Genomic DNA, 23,232 nt, shown 5'->3' on the forward strand with positions numbered 1-23,232 from the left:
TGGAATCTATAAAGGAGATTTGATGAGCTATGGAACCCTTACTATAAATATATAACATGTTGACTATGCAGTTCCTGTCCAAACACATGTTCCAGATACTGAACAAAATTTTCTAGAATGTGGATATTCCTGCGAGTCATGCCTGAGCTCTGCTGTGCATGGTTAGACTCTAGCAGTGCGGAAAAAAACAGGTTACTGAAAAATTACTGAGCTTTCTATTCCAAAACATAGAATTATAGAGTCCTTAGAAATAGTCTTTTAGTCTTTGTAGGAGTTTCCTCTCTCCAAGGATAGAATAAGCTGTGCTTAACCATGTATCAGTCAGCTGGTTACCTACACAGAAGCACAGAACAGTCTGAGTTGGAAGGGAGCCACAAGGATCATCAAGTCCAGCTCTCAAGTGTTTGGCCCATACAGGCATCAAACCCATGGCCTTGGTGTTATCAGCACCAGGCTCTGACCAACAGACCTTTCCTTGCTTCAGGAGTTCCTGAGAAATGTGTAGCCCATCCCAAAAGCTGACACTGGTGAAGTTGCAAGTGCCCTAGACAACTTGTTTCAATCCATAATCCTCCTCACCATCATTACAGTTTTACATTATCCTTAATATCAAACGGAATTTTCTGTGCAGTTTAACCCCATTGCTTGCTCTATTCATAGGGGATGCAGAGTCTCAGCACAGCAAATTTCAGGCTGGTATTTTGCAAAAATTAGACCTGTTTCAGCCAGGTGAAATGCATCATGTAGTGGCCTGACCTTGCTATCATTTCGAATAAGTGAATTCAGTGTGTGGCAAACACTTGTGAAAGTCATTGTTCCCATGTAATTGCCAAAGGTGAACATTTTGTTGAGTACTGAAATGATAGAAGTGTATTTGTCATTGTCACATAACCTACTGAAAGCTTGTTATTGTTTATTTCTTTACTATGAATCTGCAAGGCAAACAAAGTTCAGGTGTTAAAAATTTTGAACAGAACAAAATGAGAATTAATTTTGTATTAAATCTTTTCATAGGGTCCTCCTGGAGCTAAGGGGGAAAGGGGTGAAAGGGTAAGTCTATGTTCATGTTAGCTGTGGGTTTTTTTCCTGCCTGGCCTTCTTTCTCATAAAGAACTTTAAAAAAAAAATATGTTTCTCTGTGTTTACAGGCACAGTAGTTTTCTCTTTGCAATTAAGTAAACTTTCCTTCTTTTCCAGACATGATCTTTTACATAGCTACATTAATGTTTTCAAGGTGGGAAGTATGTGGCAGTAAGCACGCCTCCAAATCTCTCATTAGGGTTATCTTCTCAGACCTCTGATTGCTGGCCAAAAAGAGAAATGGGAACCAGTGAAATCACAAAATTTCTTTGGCTTTCCTTTCTCATCTGTGAGGATATGATGTCTCAGCAATAATAAATATCCTTCTTTGCTCAAAGTGCTGTCAGCTCAGGAGTGTTTCATGACTCTGTGCTGTTGTTATCCAGGGTGATCTCCAGTCCCAGGCAATGGTCCGGGCTGTTGCTCGTCAAGTGTGTGAGCAGCTCATCCAAGGCAAGTACACGGACAGTCCACATGCTTCTCTCTCTGGAATGGATCTTTTCCTGCCCCAGCTACTTACAAATATGACACTTTGCAAAATATCCAAGGGGTTCTGTTTGTTTTAGACTAGACAGTTGAGATTTATGTTTCAACTAGATTTATGTTCAACCGGATTTGTGTCCAACTAGAGCTGATTAGCATCAGCCTTCTGAAAAAAAAGCTGGAATTGTCTGCAAGCTATTACAGTTTACAGAAGCTTATGCTGCACCAGTTTTAAATTTTTATAGACATAAAATACAAAAGCTTCCCAAAACCTTGCCAAAGTAAGAAAATAAAATCCTGCACAATAGTTCTTCCATTTTCTGTGCACTCTGTAACCTACTACTTCTCCCCCAACAAGTGTACAACTTCATAATACCAAATCATGACAGACCACAGCCTTGAGAATCTGCCAGTACTCTGCTGAAACTTTGCTGAACCAGATTTTCCACTGCTTCTTGAAAATTACAACTTTTTTTTCCTGACAGGTCATATGGCAAGATACAACTCAATTCTGAACCAGATCCCAAGCCAGTCTGTCTCAACTCGAACCATCGCGGGACCTCCTGGTGAGCCAGGTCGGCCAGGGGCTCCAGGGCCACAGGGTGAGCAAGGATCTCCAGGCATGCAAGGGTTTCCAGGAAGCCCTGGTCAGCCAGGAAGACCAGGAGAAAGAGGTAGGCTTCATACTTCACAAATACAAAATTATACCTCCCTTTCATGATACATTCTAACAGCTTTTTGTATCCTGTCTAAATGTGAAAGCAACATTTTCTCACTAATTAATTAGTGAGCTTAATACAGACCATTATGAAGGCTCCAGAGACTCTGTCATGAAAGTCATGCAGGCTTTGCCAAGTGTGTTTTGGCAGGACCAGACAGAGGTTTAATGTTTAACTGCTGAAGATTGGTGGAATTTAATTGTGCTCATCCCATCACATCGTGCTTCTTCTTAGTAAGACCTCAAAATGAGCAGAATCCCTAAATATATAAGCAAAAGAGCAATTGAAGAAAGTCAGATGCAAAACTGATGTGGGGAAAGGCTGAGCTTTTCTGATAATTTCAAATGTGTCAGTCTAGGAATTTCTGAGTCATGGCCACCTGAAAGGAGCAAGATTGATAAGAAGAAGGAAAAATTCCTAGTTTGAGGGGTTGAGAGAATCAAGAAGAAATGGTGAGGTCAGAGAGAAGTAATACACTTAACATTTACAAGAATTCTCTTCTGTATTCTCATATGAAGGCTAGATCCCATTCTCCTTTCCTCCACGAGCATTGTCTAATAACAAAACATGTTCCATGTTTGATTTACTCTCTTTCTGTGCAGCCTGGGCTATATTTTGTGTCCCAGAGTAGCACTAACCTCAGGACACAATACTGAGTAGATCTGTAATTGTGAAAGTGCTTTGAAGAACATCACATGAGGAGGTGACCAAAAGTTCAAGAGACAAATGTGATATTCACAAGCAGCGAATTGGTGTTGCTGTTACAAAATCTGCTAACTGAGATTTTAAAAATTAATTGCTGTGTAGAGTGTTCAGGAGCTTAATAGTTCCAGTTCACAGTAGCCATTATGACCATAGTTATAACATTGTTTTTGATAGAAAGTCTTTGAGTGAACCTGTGAGTCTTGCCCTTAAGACTGTAAATTCCATTACCATTTTGAAAAAGAGGCAAGGTTTCAGGTACTGACCCTTCAGTCCTGCTGTTGCCTGCTCCAGCTCAGCAAAAACCAGGCACTGTCCAGAAAGGAGGAGGAATGAGGGAGTGTGAGACAAGTAGAAAAGAAGATTGGAAGAGACAGCAGTTGAGGAACTGACTTTAAAAAGGGTGATCTGGAGACACTGAATGCAGATTTCAGGATATTTGATTCCACACCAGCATATTTTAGATATTTCCCTTCTTTTTGGGAAGAAGTTTTTCAAGCTAGGACTTCAGAAAAGGGACAACCAAAACACCAGGCTACAAAAAAAAAGGAATGTGTCCAACATGTTCTGTACTTTCCATTGTATTTGCTGAGCTGATGTCCAGACACACATTGTGGGATCACAGAGTGATTAGATACAGTCATTTAATTGAAATATTATGTGGGTTGGCCCACTGCAGACAATATTAATGTTTGGGAAGCAGCATTGACAGCAGAGTACAGAAAAGGTAAAAAGACATTAGAAAGAATATTGCCCCTTCCCTCCCTATTACCCTTTCCTTCTGCTGCAGACTCTTGGGGTATTTCTGAATCCATTTCTAAGGAATTGTTCTAAGCTAACCCCAAAATGCAAAACTGAAAATTAAAAATTATTTAACCAGCTTCATGGTTGTGGAGAATGATTGGAAGTTTTTCATGGATTCCCAATTCTCACTTGATTCCTAATGACATATCATACATGGAAGCAGCAGACTAAATTTGCTCAGCTTCTGGATGGAAGGAAGGGTTTTAAAGTTTCCAGTGACAACAGAGAGGAGGGTAAATGGAGTCAGACTCCATCCCTTGCTGTGTTCTGAAACACTGTTTGCATTTAACTTGTTCAGCAAACACAATGTATGGTCCTGTACTGAAGATCTCCAGCCAGCCACCTGGAAGTCTTTATGTAAAATGTGTTTCTTTTCACTAATGGCATCAGCATTTTGGCTGTATATGAAGCCAGTTTAATGTTTAAGCCCAGTGCCTGATTAGCAGCTCTGAAAGTCAGGCTCCACGTTTAAGTTCAGGAAATGCCCTGCAATAGAGTGTGCTAAGTAATAGTCTTTAGGAAGAAAAAAACACCCGTTTGCTTATCTAGTAGTGTTGCTTTTTCCCCCTCAAACTTTTGGAATTGCTGCAGGAGCCTGTTACTGGCTCTGAGCTGAGTGGCAAGGTGGCAAGGTTCTGGTAGAGCAGGAAGATAAAAAGGTGGGGGGAGGCCAGATGTTTCTTTCAGCTCACTTCTCTTGCCTGCCATCTCTTCAATCCCAGCCTGCAAGGAGGGGGCACTTCAGAAAGCAGGTGTGGAACTGGTTAGAAATGGTGCAGCAAAGAGAGCTGTACTGGAAATGTCAGCAGTGAGAGACATCAGTGAACTTCCCTGCTAACTTGCCTGGCCAACAGCTTCTTTTCCCTTGTTTTCCTTGTCACTCTGCCAAGCATTAATCAGAGGCTTTGGAAAGAGACACGGATGAGTGTATGGAGTTCTGCTAGAAACCTCCACTTGAACTTCTAGGTCCATGATGTCCCATTCCTGGGTGGGATTCCTCTCACTAGTAACACACCAAGCTGGTCCTTCCAAGAAAGACCACCTCAGTGAGAAAGGACAAGTCATTCTCTTGACAGATCCAGTTCTCAGTGTCTGTTGCCAGCTGAGAGGCCACGTTGTATTACCAGGCCTCTACACTACATAATCTCAGACAAATTACTAGAATTTTGCTCTTTGCTAATTTGCATAACTATAGGAGTTTGGAAAAAAACCAAACACTGATTATTCACAGCCCTCATCTCTATTTTAATTTTAACTAGCTCACAGCAGTGGTTTCTGTTCTCCTTTCAGCTAGTTTGAACATATTTTGATTTGGTTTTGTATATAATCTGGGATTTAAACAGCTAGTGTCTGGCTTCTGAGTGCCCAGGAAGTAGTTGTACCTCTGCAAAATGGTATAGAAACCAAAAGAATCAACATGTTATTTTCTTCTTTTTGGTTTCCTGTTATTTTTATAATACACGGGTTGTTTTCTCAACTTTGTGGAAAAAATGGAAAAGCCATAGTAAAATTATTCTGGGGCACTGCTAACTTTCAGATGCTGTGAAAGTGCAGTTCTACTACTGAATAGACTTCAGCTCTTATGTGGTGTGGTCTGAAGTGAATAAAACTTAAAGCTACTCAGCCATCCCACTATGATTAAAGTACAATAAATACCTGAACTGTCACTGGGAAAGTCACTGTTCTCAAGCACAGCTTCATCCTTATTTGCTTCCTGGCTTCGTATGAAAGAGCCCCAGTTAAACATGTGTTATCAAAAGACACATTTACAGCTGTGATGGCAAAATTTCAGTGGAATTAAATGGAACTTTTGCCAGTTTTGTCAATCAAATATTTTTATTTCCAGTTTTAGCTTCATCTGGATTAAAAAAAGGAAAAAAATCACAACCATGTGTTATTTTACACTATGCTCACAGCTGAACATCTTGAAAAGAGGATGTTTTTGGTAGTAGTTTAATTTTTTCTTAAGTGCAATACATAGTTCTCCTCACAGGACAGTATTCTCTTAAAGACAAAATTAGATAAAGAACACCTGAGATTTCCATTTGTGCAGATACCATGGAAATCTATTTTTCTTTGCTAGAGAATGTGTGCATGAGCTTGGTGTGGTTTTCAATAACTGATGCTATCAGAGTTATCTTTAGCGAAGGGTTGGAAATCATTGATTTCAGTTGCTTGTGATCTCCATGGGGCTGAAATTAAGACATTGCTTATTTTGGATGGGGACAAGACATAAACCCATGGCTAGCATGAAGGGGAGAGACAGTTTGATAGTATTACTGAAGCATGTCCAGAGCACAAACATGAAAGCAGTTCCTGGGACCTGAAGGCATTTTTAACTCAAATGGCAAGTTTTGAAACACACTTTCATTCTGAGGGCAATTACCCATTGCAGTAACCTACAATGCAGTAACCCACAAGAGGGATGGCTTGTCTGGTTGGCTTTCTGTAAGCCACGCTCTGCTGGCACCAAAGATGACTTGGGTGAATTTTGAATATTCTGCCATTTATTAGAAGTGAGCTAAGAGGTCTGTGAATCTCTTAAATCCCTTAGGGAAGCTCATGGCTTTAACTCATGAGCATTTTGCCTTAGGAGTAGGATATTTTTGCATCAGTGTTTATGTTCTCTTTAACTTGGATAAACTTTACTGGAAATCAGACTAAAAGAAACCTGATGCAGACTTTTATCTTGGCCTTCAGTGTTTGCTTTCAAAGAAGATTTGCCCTGCACAAGAGATTCATCATTTATTCTAGAATTAATGTTTTCTTCTTAGCCTGAGTAGATTTGTTCCATGTTTAGCATTTCTTACTGACATTTTATCCTGTGAACATCACCTACAAGTATGTAGTTTGGTGTGTGTTAATAATTATAATTGAGTGCATGGTAGGCTGTGATTTCAAAACATTGTGGCTGTTGCCTTTGAAGTCACCAAGTAATGTTACCATGCAGTAGGATAAGCAATGGTTCTTGTACTAAACAGCTGTGTAGATTGCAGATGGTTGTAGTGGATCAGTCTTCTCAGGAAAAAAGCAATTCACACAAACAGACTTTGCCTTTTGCAAAGGGCAAACCTTTCCCTGCAGGTCCTGTGGGGCAAGAGATAATTTGGACACACTTACCTTCTTACAAGGCCTGCAATACAGAGAATTACAATGAGTTTCTGCATATGTTTGGAGCAAGCCAGGGCTAAGCAGAATTTCAAGCATGTGGAAAAAGCCACCACCATCCTTGCTTCAAAATTATGCAACTGAAGGAAATAAAAGGCAAAAAAGGGAAAGAGGCAACGCTTTAACTATGCCAGGACAGTGGCAAAGAACCCTGTAGAGGTAAGGTAGAGAGGTCATCCATGTTTGGTTAAAAACTATGTGCTCACTGTGGCTTTACTGGTTGCAGTGGTGTGGCCTGTGTTTTCCATGTGTTTGGGTCAGACAATATGTTGCCCTAGAAGCCTCTTGCTTCTGCAGAAGACCCAGAACTCCTCCACAGATACTGAATCTACTTCAGTTCAGCAGACTAATATTTGATAAACTTGATGTGAGCAATTCTTAGCCACTGATGGGTTTTAATTACAATTTTTCTCACACTTAGACTTTTTATTTACTTATTTGCTTCCATTACAAATTAGCTTAAGAAGGTAAAAGATCTTCTGTGACTCCCTGAGGAGAAAGCTGATGAGGAGGGGCTGAGGCCACTTAGTTTGTTCAGCCAGGAGACTGAGGAGAGACCTCATTGCAGTTACAACTTCCTCGTGAGGAGAAGAGGAGGCACAGGCACTGATCTCTTCTCTGTGGTGACAGTGACAGAACCCAAGGGAATGGCCTGAAGTTGTGTCAGGGGAGCCATAGGTTGGATATCAGGAAAAGGTTCTTTACCCAGAGGGTGTTTGGGCACTGGAACAGGCTCCCCAGGGCAGTGGTCACAGCACCAAGCCTGACAGAGCTCAAGAAGTGTTCGGACAATGCTCTCAGGCACAGGGTGTGACTCTTGGGGATGGTCCTGTGCAGGGCTGGGAACCAGCCTCAATGATCTTTGTCATGTCTTCCAACTCAGCATATTCTGTGATTCTATGATTCTTTGCAAAAATGAGGTGTTCTCCAGCTGTTTTGCCTGAGGAGGCAGCAGTTACCTGAGGGAAGGAGCCCAGTCAATTGAACTGTGGATATTGCCCCATCCAGGGCAGCAGCTGTTTTCTTTCTGCTCTCCGTTGATGAAGGTGCCATGTATAGACTTTGATTCTGAAAGCAGAGAAACTGTGAAGCCAGGAGAGCAATTACCAGTGCTGGGAGGGAGGTCTGGAAAATGGGGAGGAAGTCCCACAAACCAGCCAGGATTTGGTGTCTTTGAACCATCCAAATCAAACACAGACTTTATGAGAATTTCCAAGTCACCAGTGGAAACTCAGGGTCTGGAATTTATAGTTTTGACACCTACTATAGTTCAACACTGCTTATTGTGATGGCTGCATAGAGAAAGTGTTTTTATAGGATGCCATAGTGGTAGTGCAGAAGGAGATGGAAAGCTGGAGGTAAGCAGTGCTTTCTCTGAATTAGATTTGTGATCTCCCTGGATCAGACACAGGGGCAGAAATTTAGTGCCACGAGCGAGTGCAGGAGCACAACTCACTGGGTCTGCCTCTTGGAATATCAGAGTTTCAAGACTGGGAAACACTTGGATTGGGCTTTACCTGGGGGTCAGATTTTGACTGTGATGAAACTCCTTTCTCTTGTTTTAGCAAGAATCTGCCATAACTGGTAACAACTCTCTCCATGAACAATTTTGCACTGTACCACTCTTTGGTGAGTGAATGTTTGAAGGAAAATTTGCTGTAGCACTAAAATTTGACTTTTTTGGGGCCACACAGTAATTTATAGCTACGAGGCTTGGAAGACTCTTCTAACTTACAATGGTTGCACACTGGGGTAGTCCAGAGGGAACTTTCCACAGGAAGTGCAGCCTGGAAACTGGCTGATGCCTCTGCATACCATCCTGATGAAACCACCATGGCAGCAGGAATGTTTAAGACCCCAAGAATGACATTTCCCTTCACAGGCTGTCAGGGGAGGGATGGAAAAAGAACCAAATAATTTTTATTTTTCACCTTCTTCCTTCTTTGCCATCTGTTTTTAGATGAAAAATAGCATATGGAACTATAATCCTGGTTAAATAATAAACACTGCTCACACTTTTGATCAAAATGTGACTGAATACTATTTCCTTAGGTTTACCAGGTGAGAAAGGAGAGAAAGGCAATCCAGGTGTTGGAACACAAGGACCCCGAGGCCCACCAGGATCCACAGGTAAACTTACATTTAAGGCATCTGGATTAGACCATTCTGACTCATGTGTGAGGAAGCTTACAACAGCTCTGTCTTTCTCCCTAAGGAGAGTAGCAGAAGAGTAGCAGTTCAGGTACCTTAACTGTGATAATGTTCTTACTATGTAATATCATGTTGGGATGTGCCACATGCTGGTGTCACCCATCACACAAGTATTTTCATTTTCCCTATAATAAACTGCTTCCCCAAGCCCACCTTTTAAAAATGTTTCATGTATTTTTTTTTCAGACATGAGTTCTAGAAGGGGAAAAAATTAATCTGGACTAATTACATTTGTTTCCCATTGACTTAATGTCATACCTAAACGTGAGTTGACAGAGAAATGTATAGTAATTAAGCACATTATTATCACATGGATTTATATTTAGGTCCTGAAAAAGTGGAGAGAGTGATAACTAGGTCCTGTTGAAACAGGAATAAAATTGCATTGACCTCCGGATGATATCCGGGCTGTTAGGCACTGGTATCAAGTCACAGCCTTACCCTGGAACTGTATTGAAAGCGAGTGGGAGGAATCAAGAGCTGTGCAGGCATCCAGGGCTGTCCTTTCCCCCTGTAAATCCCTTTCCAGAAGTCTGATGTTTGGTGAAACATTTGCTCCAGTTCTGCCTAGAAGCTGTCTCTGGCAAGGAAAATGAAGCAGCAGCCAGAGAGGAAGCTCATTGGAAGTGGGTCTCCTCTCAGGCTGCTGCTCTGTCTTCCTTGCCAGAGGCTGAAGTCTTCCCTCAGCTTGCCCAGGGAAGTCAGAGCCAGGATGCCTTGTTCCTCCTCTCAGGCTGTCTCCTGGAAGTGTTTATAACACACTCAGTGCCATGTTTTCCTGGCCAGGAAAGACGGCCTCATATCCCTGCTTTCATGAACGACACTACGCAGATGTTTAATCTCGTTCTATGCAGGACCTCCAGGAGAAAGTCGGACTGGCAGCCCGGGACCACCAGGATCTCCAGGCCCACGAGGTCCTGCTGGTCACACGGGGTCCCCAGGCTCAGTGGGTCCTGCTGGGCCTCCAGGGTACTGTGACCCATCCTCCTGCGCTGGCTATGGCATGGGAGGTGAGTAGCGAGGAGTCGGGACAGCTGCCCTTTGCAGAGGTGTGGGTGGCACTTTCTAACAGCCCAAGTGAGATGGAGGCTACCAATGAAACTTGTACTAAAATGTGGTGGCTCCCTAAAAACCTGCGTGTCCAGTGTGGCTCTACTTTGTGAGACTGCAGCATAAAGAGAAGGTGACCCAGCGTAGTGGCCAAAGGAAGTGACCTCCGTCTGATCCCAGCCTGTAAAACTGATCCCGCCTAGTGGGTTTTGTCCTGTATGTGTTTGTGTAGCTGTATGAGCCTGCTCCATCTCAATATTCTGTGTTGGAGCCCTACCAACTCATGTTTGTGACAGCAGTTTTTACACTTGTAGTTTTTCAAATGTGTTGCTCAACCTCCCCTTCCATGTGCCTCTGAGTGGCATGAGAGCATGACCCTTACTAAACCTATAGTAGTGTAACCTGGCACAGGGATGCACGTGTCCATCATTAACCAGTGAAGCCATCTGGAGAAAATGATTCCTTCTGTATCTTCTCTGTATCCTACTTTCCCATCTTGTTATAGCACGGAGAGGCCATGGGAGGAAGTTAACACAATTATGAAAAATTAAATCACCCAACCTAAAATCAAAATTAATTAGTAAAGCACTAAACTACAAATGTTGTGCATAAGGCATATTTGTTTGATGTTTACAGTTTAATCTGCTCCTGAGCTGATTTGTATGTTTTACTTACCTGAATGTTTTTGTTGTCGTCTCTTCCTATCCTTTTCCCCTCACTTCCCCTCCCCGTTGTTCATTTCCTGTTTTAAGGCCCAATCCCTTACAATGGCTACGAATCCAGAAGGTGAAAGGCTCATTCTGGTTCAGGTCTCATTGGGCTGAAGGTCAGAGATGGATGCTGAACTGCTCTGTGCTTTCCAGCAACGATAATGACTACCACTAATGAACTTACAGCTGCTGTACATGCACTTGGCTTCCTGGCACTGCTAAAAAATTATTGCCTGACCCATTTTTGCCTGCTGCTCGTGTATTCTAGCTCATAATTGGAATAAGCTATAGCAGGCAGAGTGTGCAGTGTATAATGAGCACAGTATTACAATCGGACATTTGACAAATTGTGGTGGTGGTTTCCAACTAACTTGGCTGTCTGTTGGTGGGTTTCCAATTGCTCCAGCTTATTAATTTTGTTAAATGTTTTCATTGTTTCTTTATGTGAATAAAAGATGTGTATTTAAAGATCTATATACTCACACACATGATATAGAAATATATCTATATATAAAATGTCAATTTCCTAATGAATGCTTTAATTTTCTACTCCCCTTCTCCTGTGTTAACCGTATGAATACTCTTGGTGGTGGTGGGTTAAGGTGGATACGGTGAGCCAACTGATCAAGACATCCCAGTAGTGCAGTTGCCACATAACTCCTACCAAATCTATGACCCTGAGGACCTTTATGATGGTGAGCAACAGCCGTACGTAGTTCACGGGTCCTACCCCTTACCATCCCCATACTCCCAGTCCTATCCATCACCTCATCTTGCTCAATCAGAGTTTACTCCTGACCAAGAAGAGATGGAAGCCGTTGAGCTGAGGTCCCCGGGAATCAGTCGCTTCGCAAGGAGAATAGCCAAAAGGAGTACCAAGACCCCAGAACGCACAAAGGCGAACGGAAAAAGCCCCTCTCAATGAACTGTTTAAAAAAGGGAAACGTTTTATGCACACCTGTGTTTAGCCTTTTGCCCTGGTGCCTCACCTGTCACTGAAGGTGTTTACAGGCTGTTATGTTAAAAGAGAAAAAAGTGTACATGGCCAGTTGACACAACAAATAATGGTAATTATCTTGCATGCCAGAAGTTTAGTATGTTAGTGGGTTGGTGCTAGCTGATGATGAAAGGTCACTTGTAGATCTTTCTCTGGAGTACGGTTCCGTTCACTCTTCAAACGGTAGCTGAAAAATTCATCTGGCTAGGTGGTGTATGTAGAACCATTCACAAAAGTTAATGTTTTGTTATCCATTTTTTCCCAGTTGATTACTTTCTCTTTGTTTTGGATTAATTGCTTTACTAGCAGAGTAACCTGACTAAATCCACTGGAGAACAATGCATCAGGTGTGCTTGCACCCCAGTTATCATCCTTTTGTAAAGATTTCTTACATTACAGACCACTGTTTTCTTAACTCACCTAAAATAAATACACAAGAATGTTCCGTGGGAGCACACTGATAATTTATTGTGAACCTCTTTCATTTCTGTTTTGTACGCAAATAAAAGTGGCAAGCTTTTGTATGGTAATTCTGTATTCATTTGATTTTTAACTCAAAACAATTGCATTAGATCTTCAGGGGACAGAATGTAATGAGAAGGAAATATATTTCCTGTTTTCAACACTTTGGGGCAACAGTTTTATTTTAAAGGATGTAGTATAAACATTATTTAGCCTTATTTTTTAACTTGTATATGGACAAATGCACAGAGTAACTGAGCTGAGGTAGTTGTACCAACTGCAGATGTGAGATTCCTCATGCCAACATGCCCAAGTCAAAAGACTGGGAGGTGTAGTTGGGATGGCAACTTCGATCAGCTAATGAGGAGAGGAAGGCAAAACACCAACCCAACCACTAGAGCACAGAGCAATTTGTCATCTACAAACAAGATAAGTTAAAAAGAGACTCAATAAACAGCTTTGAACAGCACTGGAGACTGAGCAAGATTTAGCTCCAATAATGGCCATTTATGAAAGCATAGGTTTGGAAGACTTTTTCTTCAGCCCTATACAGACATGGAGAGGCTGTCCTGTACATCTCAGGACCATCCTCCTGCTCATCCCTGACTAGGAGTGGGTCTAGTCATATTCTACAGTACAGAAAAGCCTGTCAGGTTTTGACTGCTGCCAGCAGCTCCCTTAGCTCACCAGGAAGAAGAGTGGGTGCCTCTACTGTGTAATCTCCAATTATCTCACCTAGAATTCAGCCTCACTAGTAGCACACATGATTTGCACATGTGACTAGCAGGCTCTGGCTGGGGGCTGGATACCTTCCTTGGTTCTTTTTCCCATTACTTCTTTCACCTCTGACTCCACCCATTTTCTTGGGGAAAGGTGATAAAAGTTGATAGAATGTGAGCTGATTGTCATTCATTATCTGCACTTGCATTTAAAATAGAAGGTAGGAAAGTATAATGCAGTTTATGGACTTTATGTTTTAGCAGCTTAACCCCACTTGACAGAACACTGAGGCTCCACATGAGCATGGCTCTCTTGGGCCCAAGCAGGTACCACAGCCTGGCACATGCAACTGATACTCAGAGGTATTATTAAAACTAAATACAGTAATGCCTGGGGTCACAGGGTTAATTTTAATTTCCCTGCTGGCACTGGCTGTGAACACCCATGTTAATTTACCCCAACTGCAAACTCCCTCTGCCCCTCCCTGGTTAGCCCACTCCCATCCATGTTCTACTGACACAGCTCAGAGTTGTGCTTGGGATATGCTGACCTGCAGGTCCTGTGGAAGTGACTGAGAAAGTCACTGATGGAAAAAATCAGCTTTTTTTCCAAGCAATTCTGCCCATTTTGTCTTTGGAAGACTGTGAGTCTCCTGCTAACAGTGCACAATATATTAGTCGTGACTGGCTGGCCTGCAACACTATATCCAAATCTCAGGTTCTTTTGGGACCACAGAGAATGACAGGGCAATACCAGGGATGCAGGGACACAGCATAATCAAACTGACCAAAATAAGGCAATTGGTGTTATTTACTCCATGAACAGCCTGAACAAATCCCTGAGGGTGCTTGTGGTGTGCAGTCAATGTCACCTGTGCTGTGCCAGACCAACAGCTCCCACACCAGTCTCCTGGGCTGGGGCAGCAGCTGGAAGCAGCACAGCACCCCCAGCTCACAGGGAATTTGGGTGCTCTGGGCCTGAGGGATCCCCCATGCGGGACACCTGCACAACTGGCTGTCACTGCCACCTCCTCCTCACATCACACTTAAACAAATGACTTGGGGAAAATAAACGGCCATACTAATTAATATTTTGTAACAGTTTATATACTAAAGCACAAGCTTTAATTGCAGCAGTTAATTTATTTTAACTTTCTATTTACTGTGCCATTTACTGGCACCATGCTGACCAGAATGCTTCTGGTATCATTAATCATATATAGTCACTCCTTATTAGAGTTACTCTTTATTACAGTACTCTTTATTAGAGTACTAGTTACTCATTATTAGAGTAACTAGTTAGTAATAAAGGGTAACTAACTAGTTACTCTGTGCTCTACCCAATTATAAAACTACTATTCAGGAATTGTATGTTTTCCAAAAGAAGTAAGACCCCGCCATTCAAGATTTTCTCCAAAATCCAGTCTCTGAATATTTAAGTGTCTCGTATTTTTTCCAGACCACCTAAGAAAGTGAAGCTGCTGACTGAAGGATTCAGCACATGATGAACAGTCGATGCACAGAGATCTTACCATTAAACTGTGTACTGTGTCCTTACACAGAAAAGAGCATTTACTGCAACCTAGGCCTTTCAAAAATACTTTCACTAGTTAATGCAGTGTACTAACTAACTTGGAAGTGAAGGCTGCACATTCACTAGGTGGGAATTTTTCCTGGGATAAGTCCATCTGAATGTCAAAGAAAGGCCCAATACCAAACCATTATTTCATGTAATGAAATATGGTTATAAATAAACAACTGCTTTTCTTCCTGTATGATGCTTGTATGAAACAGATGTAGAACACTCAAATTTTCCTCACCAGACATTGTAAAATGTGGCACATAATGTACCAGCATTTCCTACAAGACAGAAAACAACAGGTGCTTTACTTATCTACGGAACAGCTTGCAAAAGTGAAGTGAATTTTTAGACTTTTTTTGCATCATTCAACACTTAAGTTTGGTTTCCTCATTTAGTTTTCATAATAAAATGCTTCTCTGTTCTGCAATATGTTCCCTAAAGTAGGTAAGGCATGTTCCTGTGACTTGAATGAACATCAGATTGAGACTGAAGGGCGGAAAAAAGGAAAAGTATCTCTCTGTTGATCTGCCTTTAATGCCTGTTATTTCAACAAGCTCTTCAAGGAAATCTGTTCTACACTGGGTTGTTAGCAGTGAGCTATTTCATAGCAGTCATCAATGTATTGTTTCTATGAGATGCAAATACTCATTACAAAGGTATTAATTCTTTAATAACAGTATCAAATCAAATGTCATGAAAAAATACCAGATCATACAATGCAAAGTACAGATGGCATTGACAAGATAATACCTAATCTTAGCTGTTTCAAATACAGTGACTTCTATAATCTTACCAAGTCAAATTTGCCAATAGCTGTCAGAAACATTGAGTATAGAAGGGCTGACTGAGCTGCACAGATGCTTCCATATTAGAAGAATTTTCTTTGAAGGAGGAGAGACACTCCTGATGGCACTTCTTTCATCCTTATTACTTCCTTCGAAAATCTTTAGGTCTGTGGGGAAAAAAAAAGTATTTTAAGAAATGCATGTGCACTACAGTGGTTTTGCTTTAAGGCTGCAGTAGCAGCCTCATCTAGTTTTATTTCCTTACTCTGGTGAAGTTTTTTTTTTGACAAAGAAGAGTATTTTCTGGATTACACAAACAAGACAGAAAAAAATAAAGAAATTTGCTAAGATCTGTAAGAATCTTATTTACAGACATCAGAACTAGTTGGTCACTCCTACTCTCCTACTTTCCTAAGCAAAAGAAAAACCCATCTTGAACTGAACGCAGTCTCACAGGGCTTTAAACACAGGCACTGATTTGTCTCCACTTCTAACAACTGAATAATGCATGCATAAGACGGTAAGTTTTACTTGACAGCACAGTCCAACACAACACTACTGAAATAGTTAAAACCAATGATTTTGAAAAAGCCCTAACTTGAATAAAGTTCTGCAATCCCCTTTGCTTGGATGACAGATGTGGAAAACATTCAGATAGAAGCAGACTGCTGTTTGCAACCCTCTGTGATCTATTCAGGCAGATCTCTTTCCCTGCCTGCCTGCCACATATCCACAAGCTGCAGGAGCCACATTCTGCCTAAAACTACACAGCTCAGAGCAGCTTATGGCTCTTAGAATACTGAGTTTGAAGACTAGATGCACATCTACATCCCTACCATGTCCTGCAGAGAAGCTGCACATCCTGGACTCTGCCCAGTCACTGCTAAACTCGCAGTGCAGGTCAGAGCCCCTGAGGTGCCCAGAACATGTATGGTGTCACCCAGTGCAGGTCAGGGTCTCTGAGGTGCCCAGGACAGACCCAGTGTTTGCCCAGCACAGAGCAGCTGCCCCTCGCTGCCCCCATCCCACTGCAGGAACACAATGCTCCTCACTGCTCCTCTCATCTGAGAATCAAAGCAGCTTGGGGAACTCACAGGACTCAACAAGGCAGGTATTAACAAAGGTTTTAGAGACATCTAAAGGAATACAGGGCCACATTTGCCATGAAGTTGAAGGAAAAATTCTGGCCTGCAGGAAAACGTGCAAACCACTACAGTCACCAAGTTAAATTTCCAAAGGTGGTACATTTTATCTGTAATCCAGCTCAATAATGGAAATGAAAAGCAGACAGCAATGGAAGCAGACAGCTTACTTTAAAGACTGGGAGTTCAGATGGCTGCAGAGATGCCACATAGAAATCCAACACTTGTTTAGTCCTACGTTGCAGTTTCAGATTTTGCCAAGCAATAGCACTGCAAAGTGAAATCACCCACACAACTCTTGTATGAGCCCAAAGGTTCTCACATGAAGCAAGTCTGGAATTCAGTTTGTGTTATTTCAAGAGTAGCATATAAAACTGTGTGAATTTTACAGAACAACTCTAAAGAAGAGCTAGTGTTCATGCTGTGATGAATCACAAAGCTGCTCTGTTCTCCATTTAAATAGCATATTCTGTATTAATATTTGGACTTGTATCTTTTGTGCATGACAAAACTGCTGCAAGCACCATATATGTTGTTTACATATTTGCTTAATGTAGAACTTGAATGTTCTCAATGTTTGATGGTTGGTGTGTGCTGGGAAGTCAAGACACATTTCCTAGAATCCCAGACTTCCGTACTTGGGAGATATGCATAGAATCAGAGAATGGTTTTGGTCAGAAGAGACTTTAAACATCCTCTGGCTCCAGCCTCTCTGCCATTCCACATAAATTTTGTTATTCAGATTTCACCCTGCATACCAGAATAGGATTTCATGATATCATACTGTTTGTAGAGTGGTAAGAGTATGGGATTTTGACAAATTCTCAGCAGTGACTTAGAAGTTTTATCACTACATCCATCCACGACAGGTGGACAGTGCTGAAGACTTTAGGCAACGCAGCATGGCAAAGACATGCTTGTCTTGCAGCTTAGAGTTATTACTCTTTCTTTTTAGAGACCAATCCATTCTCTTGTACACTGCTCAAAGGATTTTGTGTTTTTCTATGAATGGCTCCCTTAAAAGTTCCATCTAGGGTTATGCTGGAGTGCTGCAGAGCTGCAGATCTCACAGCACTTTGCTCTGGAGTGAAAATCTTTTTTTTTTTCTTGCTGGCTTGTAATCTGCATTTCAACTTTAATGCTCATTGTCTTAAAATTTAAATGCATTAAAATGCATCAAACACTGGACTCTTAGTTTGCAGTCTTACAAAGTTAATGAAGCTTAAAGACAGGATTTTCCACACTGAAACACTCGTGTGAACAAATACAAAAGTATTTAAAGCCTTTTCTATTGCCACAGTAGGCTTTTTATGCCCACTAGTACTTGGCTTTTGGACTGCTTTTGAAGAATTCTTGGCACCAGGAAAGCTAAGCCTTGGAAAACACTGCTTTTGGCAAAAGTGTTATAGGCATTTTGTCAGACGAAGAATATGAACCCACAGAAATGCTGTCTACTCAGAGAGAATTATGAACCACTTGTGAGCATCAATGGGTAACTGCTCATTGATAAGCGACACAAATCCATGTGAGAGTCTTCTTCTTTGATGGCAGTGCTTTTGCCTTTCCTCAGCAAAGGCCTGAGTTTATGCTCTTGGAACAAAGGAAATGCTATCTCCTAGAACAGACAGTTCAGAAATTAACCCAAAGGCAAGAGTTCACATAGCTGCTTCTCCTCTGCTTTTTATTTTTAAAGTGACATTTTTGGGGAAAAAAAAGCTTTGCTGTATAGTGACAGGAGACTCCAAGACAAAGGGAGATGGGGGAATGTGGGAACCAACGTCTCTGCAATCTATGCTGAAACTCAAACTATTATGAGTTCACTGAAAATACGAAACATTAGTCAGTGCAGCAGATGTCTGCCACCAAAATATGTAAAAAATATTTGTCTCACTAACACTTTTATACTCCACATAAAAAGTGTTAAGACAGTTCTGTGAGTTCTAGGCAAACTACTCAGCAAATTAAATCAGAAACTCACATTTGTTACAGGAGGCCTCTCAGTGCTTCTCTCTTAACAAATACTTTACCACTGCAGAGCTGGTCCTGAACTCTGATTACAGCTTTTAAATCTGTTAAAGCTGCCCAGGGAGGTCACTGATTTTCTCTGAAGACACTTAAAACCCACCTGGATGCATTCCTTTGTAACCTGCTCTAGAAGACCCTGCCTTGGCAGGGCGGTTGGACTAGATGATCTCCATAGGTCCCTTCCAAACCCTCACTATTTTGTGATTCTATAAATTTTCCCAATTTTTATCCATATCCACAGCTATCAGAAGAGAAATACAGCTGATGTGAAATGCTGACAATTCACAGCCACTGAAACTTACAGAACAGATAAACCTGCATGTATGTCCAGCTCCTAGGATCAGCCTTTGTGATGGAAAACAAAAGGGTCTTAGTGGTCCCCACTGTAATTGGTAGAGAGCTTTCCAAAACTCTGCAGAATTAATGTATTTCATATAAATGTTGTCTTTTGATAATGATGTCAGCCCTACACTCTGCAGTGTTGAAGAAAACCAATGGACTGTGAGAGTTTTCTCATTTACAGGAAAACAGTAACTTCTTTGCTCTGTACTCCATGAAATAAGACTGAGGTCAAACTAAACCCTGGAACATGAAGAAGTCCTGCCTTTCTTTATGGACTTCATGGATGACTTGAAGAGGCTTGGGTCCTTGGGAAAACTTGCCATTGTGAATTCTCTCTTCAGTGTCTCTGTAGATTTTGGAGTTACAGTTATGTTTTGAAAAGCACTGCAGAGTGTAGTGCTGGCATCTGTGTCATTAATTAATACTGAAATTTGGTGAGCATACATGTGCTTCCCTATCAACTCCAACCAACTCCAGCATACAGATACTCCTTTGTGCAGCTGCATAAAACAAGGTTGTCTTTAACCTAAGCCAGCTCTCTGATTCTCCATTTTGTTGCCACACAAGCAGAATGGAGAGGCAGGAAAACTGATGGATGATTCTTAAAACCAAGCCTTATTGCCAGAAAAAATGCTCACTAAGCTATGACCTCAGCCTTGGAACATCTCAGATGGCAAACAGAAACTATCAGCACAAAAAGACCTACTTGCATATCTGCAACTATGATGGGACCCCCTACTTTACAGAATATTCAATATTCTTTTTCAGTGTGATGCGAAATATCCTCTTTCAAGGGTATTCTTCCTGGGAGGAAGGACAGGACAGAGACCCTCTGCAATAGTTAAATGTGTTTAACTCTCAACTCCTGGAGTGAATATTTATTTCAATCAATTCTGAATAGACTTGCTGCACAGCTCCATCTTTATTAAATTCTTGTCAGCACATTCCAGCAATGATGTTTCCCTTTGCCTAGCAATGCTTTGTGAAGGTAAAAGAGCCTCAGAAAAAATAAAATAAGGAGGGTGTGTGTTACTCTATGAAGGCCAAATCTAAGTAATCACTACTCCGTGTTATAGTGCAACTAACTTGATTTCAAAAATATACAGGACAACTTCACCATCTTACTTCTAGGAAAACAAGCTAAAACCTTGCAGCATCTTACAGCAGACAGGTTAGCATTACTAACCTCAAAGAAATAATGAAGGTAAGGCTGTAGAGTAATATATGACACTGTCTATTCTATATGCACAGCAGTTATTTTACAACGCAGACAATATTTAAAAAATATTTTCTTTTCATTTTTAATGACTCAGAATACTTCAAAACTACGTATTTTTAATCCAAATGACTTTGTTTCTTAGAACTTCTAAATGCACTGGGATTAGCTATAACAATACAATTTGTAGTCAACATTCCTTCTTCCTTCTTCCAAAAGAAGTGACACACCTCCCTAGATTCTTCTACTGCATGCTGCTAATAAACAGCATTGATAACATGACCTTATCTTCTTTCAAGCTCAAAAACCCTGGATAGCCATTTCTCCATAAACAATCCCTACTCACAGGGTTTTGCTGTTACATTGCATTGTCTGAGACTTTTCAAAACAAGTTTTATGAAGTCAAATCTCATGGAATTGTTACAGTCATTTGTGTGCTTGCAAGCCTGTGTTAATGACTGCTAATGGTTTCAAACCTGCCTCTGCCAAGGAGTCAGACAGTCAGTGCTGCACAGTAAGTGACCTGTCAATACCTACTCTTGACTCAGCAATGCACACCTGGTGTGGAAGCTCTGTTTCAAATTGCAATTTTCTCTTCACCTGCGGGCAATCATTGGAACACATGACCCAGAGTTCCCTGGAATTTCTGCACTCTCAGCAGCAGTAACAAGGAATGTTCAGAAAGCATTTACTTTTGCATCAGCGCTGCAAAAGGTTGGTGCCTTAAGGCCAACTAATGCCACAGGTTAGTACAGTGACTGAGATGAGAGACATGGTACAAGAGTAAAATTTGAAGAGTACAGGCTTAGAATTCTGTTAAGATTTTACTACTTCCATGAATGAGAGAAAGCACATCAGATGCATGAAAACCCCCTTAAAATAAATAACCATAATGCAGGAAAGGCACATCCATCTCTTCTATTCATAGTCTGTACAACACTTTGTATTACCTGAAAAATTTTATGTCTGGTAGGATTCCCATTTGCATATGTTATTCATCAAAAACAGAACCACAAAAGTATTGGTCTTAACTCACAGTTATCAATATGTTTTAACAGTAACTCACCCCCAGAAGGTTTTAGGTCTGTGGCTGCTATGTTAGCTTTTTATCCAGCAGCTTCTTTTCCCCCTTTTCCCCATCCTGTTTCCTGAACAGCGCAGTGTTCCCCAAAAAGCTGAAGGAGACTTCAGCATGACTGTGTAGTTTTACAGAAGCTCTCCCTGACTTTCTTATACAAGTTTCAAAAATTTTAAGAAACAAGGATAAAATCTCTCCAAACTTGGCTGAAAAACTAGAACAAAGAAATAACTGGTATTAAAGTACTTCTAACCTACCCCTAATTTTTAAAGTACTTAACAAGTGATATCCTTTACCCTTTATGAGCTAGTGGGGAGCTCATAAAGGTCTCATTTAGGGAAGTTTATAAACACTGTTTTGAATGGATGACAGACTGGGGAAGACCAATTAGTGAAAAGATTTTGTGGACTGATCATGCCACTTAGCTACCAGCCCTTAGCCACTCTGATCCCATTACTCTGTGCTGGCAGGCACAGTCAATCTGCGTTACTGTGATGCTCTTCTCCATAATTCTGGAAATTACCATCACAGGAATGTGCAATTATTGCTAACTGATGACAGTTGTCTGCTTACACAGAATAGTTCTATGGTTCATCTTTCTTATCTGCTTATTAAGGGAAATAGGTGGCTTTTAGCCTTTTCTTATAACAAAAGGTTCCAAATAATTTGGTTTTGTCTAAAATTAGCACACAATACACACAACAAAAAATCTGTTGTCTATCTGGCACACATTTTAAGGTTATTTTATGAATAAACTATGAAATTTTCAGTATTTAAGATTTTTTTAATAGAAAAACTTCAATACACAGACAAAATTTACTGTAAATTCTAAAACAAGAGGAATATATGTATTTTTCAGAAACACTTTGCAAATTGTGCAACTTGTACCTAAATAGCTATTAGGTAAGGGGACTATAGATAAAGGGGATTTCTGAACACATTTCACTAACCACACTAGTAAATCTTTTTCACTAACCATACTAGTAAATCAAAACTGAAGGATCAGACATTGCTATCACTCCCTGGAAAACCAAATTATGTGGTTATACTCCGACACCAACAGTTTGGTGCTGGGGTGGGGTGGGGAGAAGAATCATTCTTCTACTCAAGATGTACCTATTATCCCATGCTAGCTCCATGCCTCTGGTAAAATAATCAGTGAAATAGCTAAGGATATTTCATTTATCACTAAATTTCCAATTCATACTGTGGCCTATTCTAAACCCTCAATTCCTCTGCTTGGAGCACAAGAACTGTTTCCATGTTGGTGTTGTTCTCATACAGACTGTTGTCTTGCCTAAAAAGCACTTCTACAAGTATAACTTATTTTGTTTGGAGAACAAATCACAGTAACAGAAGCTGCATTTTGTAACAAGAGTAAGAAAAGGTGATACTGCTATGACAGTACAGCTGTAGTGACTAATCCTTTTAAGCAGAAACAAAACTTAAGATGTATATTTTGTGGTTTTCAGCTGCAACCTGTTTGCTTTTTTCTGCATAAAACTAGCACTTGTAATTTTTAAAAACGGCCCTTAAATCACGTTATCTGATATGCATTTAGGTACTCTTAGTGAAATGAAGAATGGCTTATTAAAATTTAAAATAAAGTGATTACAACCTCAGTTTCTGTAAAAACAAATTGAGCAAAATTGATCAAAGCTTTTTTAAACTTACTGTAATTCCCTGATTTTGACCTTACTTATATGAATTCTGTCTGGAAAAATATTTAAGATAAATCAATGGAATATACTTGTAAGCTTCATCTTGTTAAGATGATGCTTTCTGAAAACAGAAGGTTACTTTTTAGTGATATATTCTGCTAAAAACTATAGGACTGTATACAGAGCAGCACTGTACACTTGGCTTTGGACAAAGAATTACGTTACTCTTCAAATAAACAGAGAAGTGGGTGAAGGAATGGTGAAATATTTTCCAGACTTACTGTCAGCCACAGAAG

At 40.7% G+C, this 23,232-nt stretch overlaps 2 protein-coding genes across 7 annotated transcripts in view; one reads left to right on the forward strand and one right to left on the reverse strand.

Annotated features, from left to right (window-relative positions):
• The window catches only part of COL14A1 (collagen type XIV alpha 1 chain), a 114,985-nt gene extending 102,519 nt beyond the window's left edge, over positions 1-12,466 (forward strand). Inside the window, exons 43-49 of one of the 6 annotated variants that reach the window (XR_004060529.1) lie at positions 1,015-1,050; positions 1,467-1,533; positions 2,049-2,237; positions 9,009-9,086; positions 10,022-10,177; positions 10,970-11,622; positions 11,713-11,741. Coding sequence is in view for 5 of the 6 variants with exons in the window: in XM_030943849.1 (XP_030799709.1) it covers positions 1,015-1,050; positions 1,467-1,533; positions 2,049-2,237; positions 9,009-9,086; positions 10,022-10,177; positions 11,530-11,852 (849 nt within the window). In the remaining variant the exon portion in view is untranslated. Of the gene's footprint in view, positions 1-1,014; positions 1,051-1,466; positions 1,534-2,048; positions 2,238-9,008; positions 9,087-10,021; positions 10,178-10,969 lie in introns of all 6 variants that reach the window. The other 5 variants (XM_030943852.1, XM_030943849.1, XM_030943854.1 and 2 more) reach the window with 5 other exon arrangements.
• Positions 12,372-23,232, reverse strand: part of MRPL13 (mitochondrial ribosomal protein L13) — a 32,020-nt gene continuing 21,159 nt past the window's right edge. Inside the window, exon 7 of the mRNA XM_030943858.1 lies at positions 12,372-15,639. Within this exon, the coding sequence (XP_030799718.1) occupies positions 15,615-15,639 (25 nt within the window). The 3' untranslated portion in view covers positions 12,372-15,614. The remainder of the gene's footprint in view (positions 15,640-23,232) is intronic.

Source organism: Camarhynchus parvulus, chromosome 2 (assembly GCF_901933205.1).
Source record: "Camarhynchus parvulus chromosome 2, STF_HiC, whole genome shotgun sequence".
Lineage (NCBI taxonomy): Eukaryota > Metazoa > Chordata > Aves > Passeriformes > Thraupidae > Camarhynchus > Camarhynchus parvulus.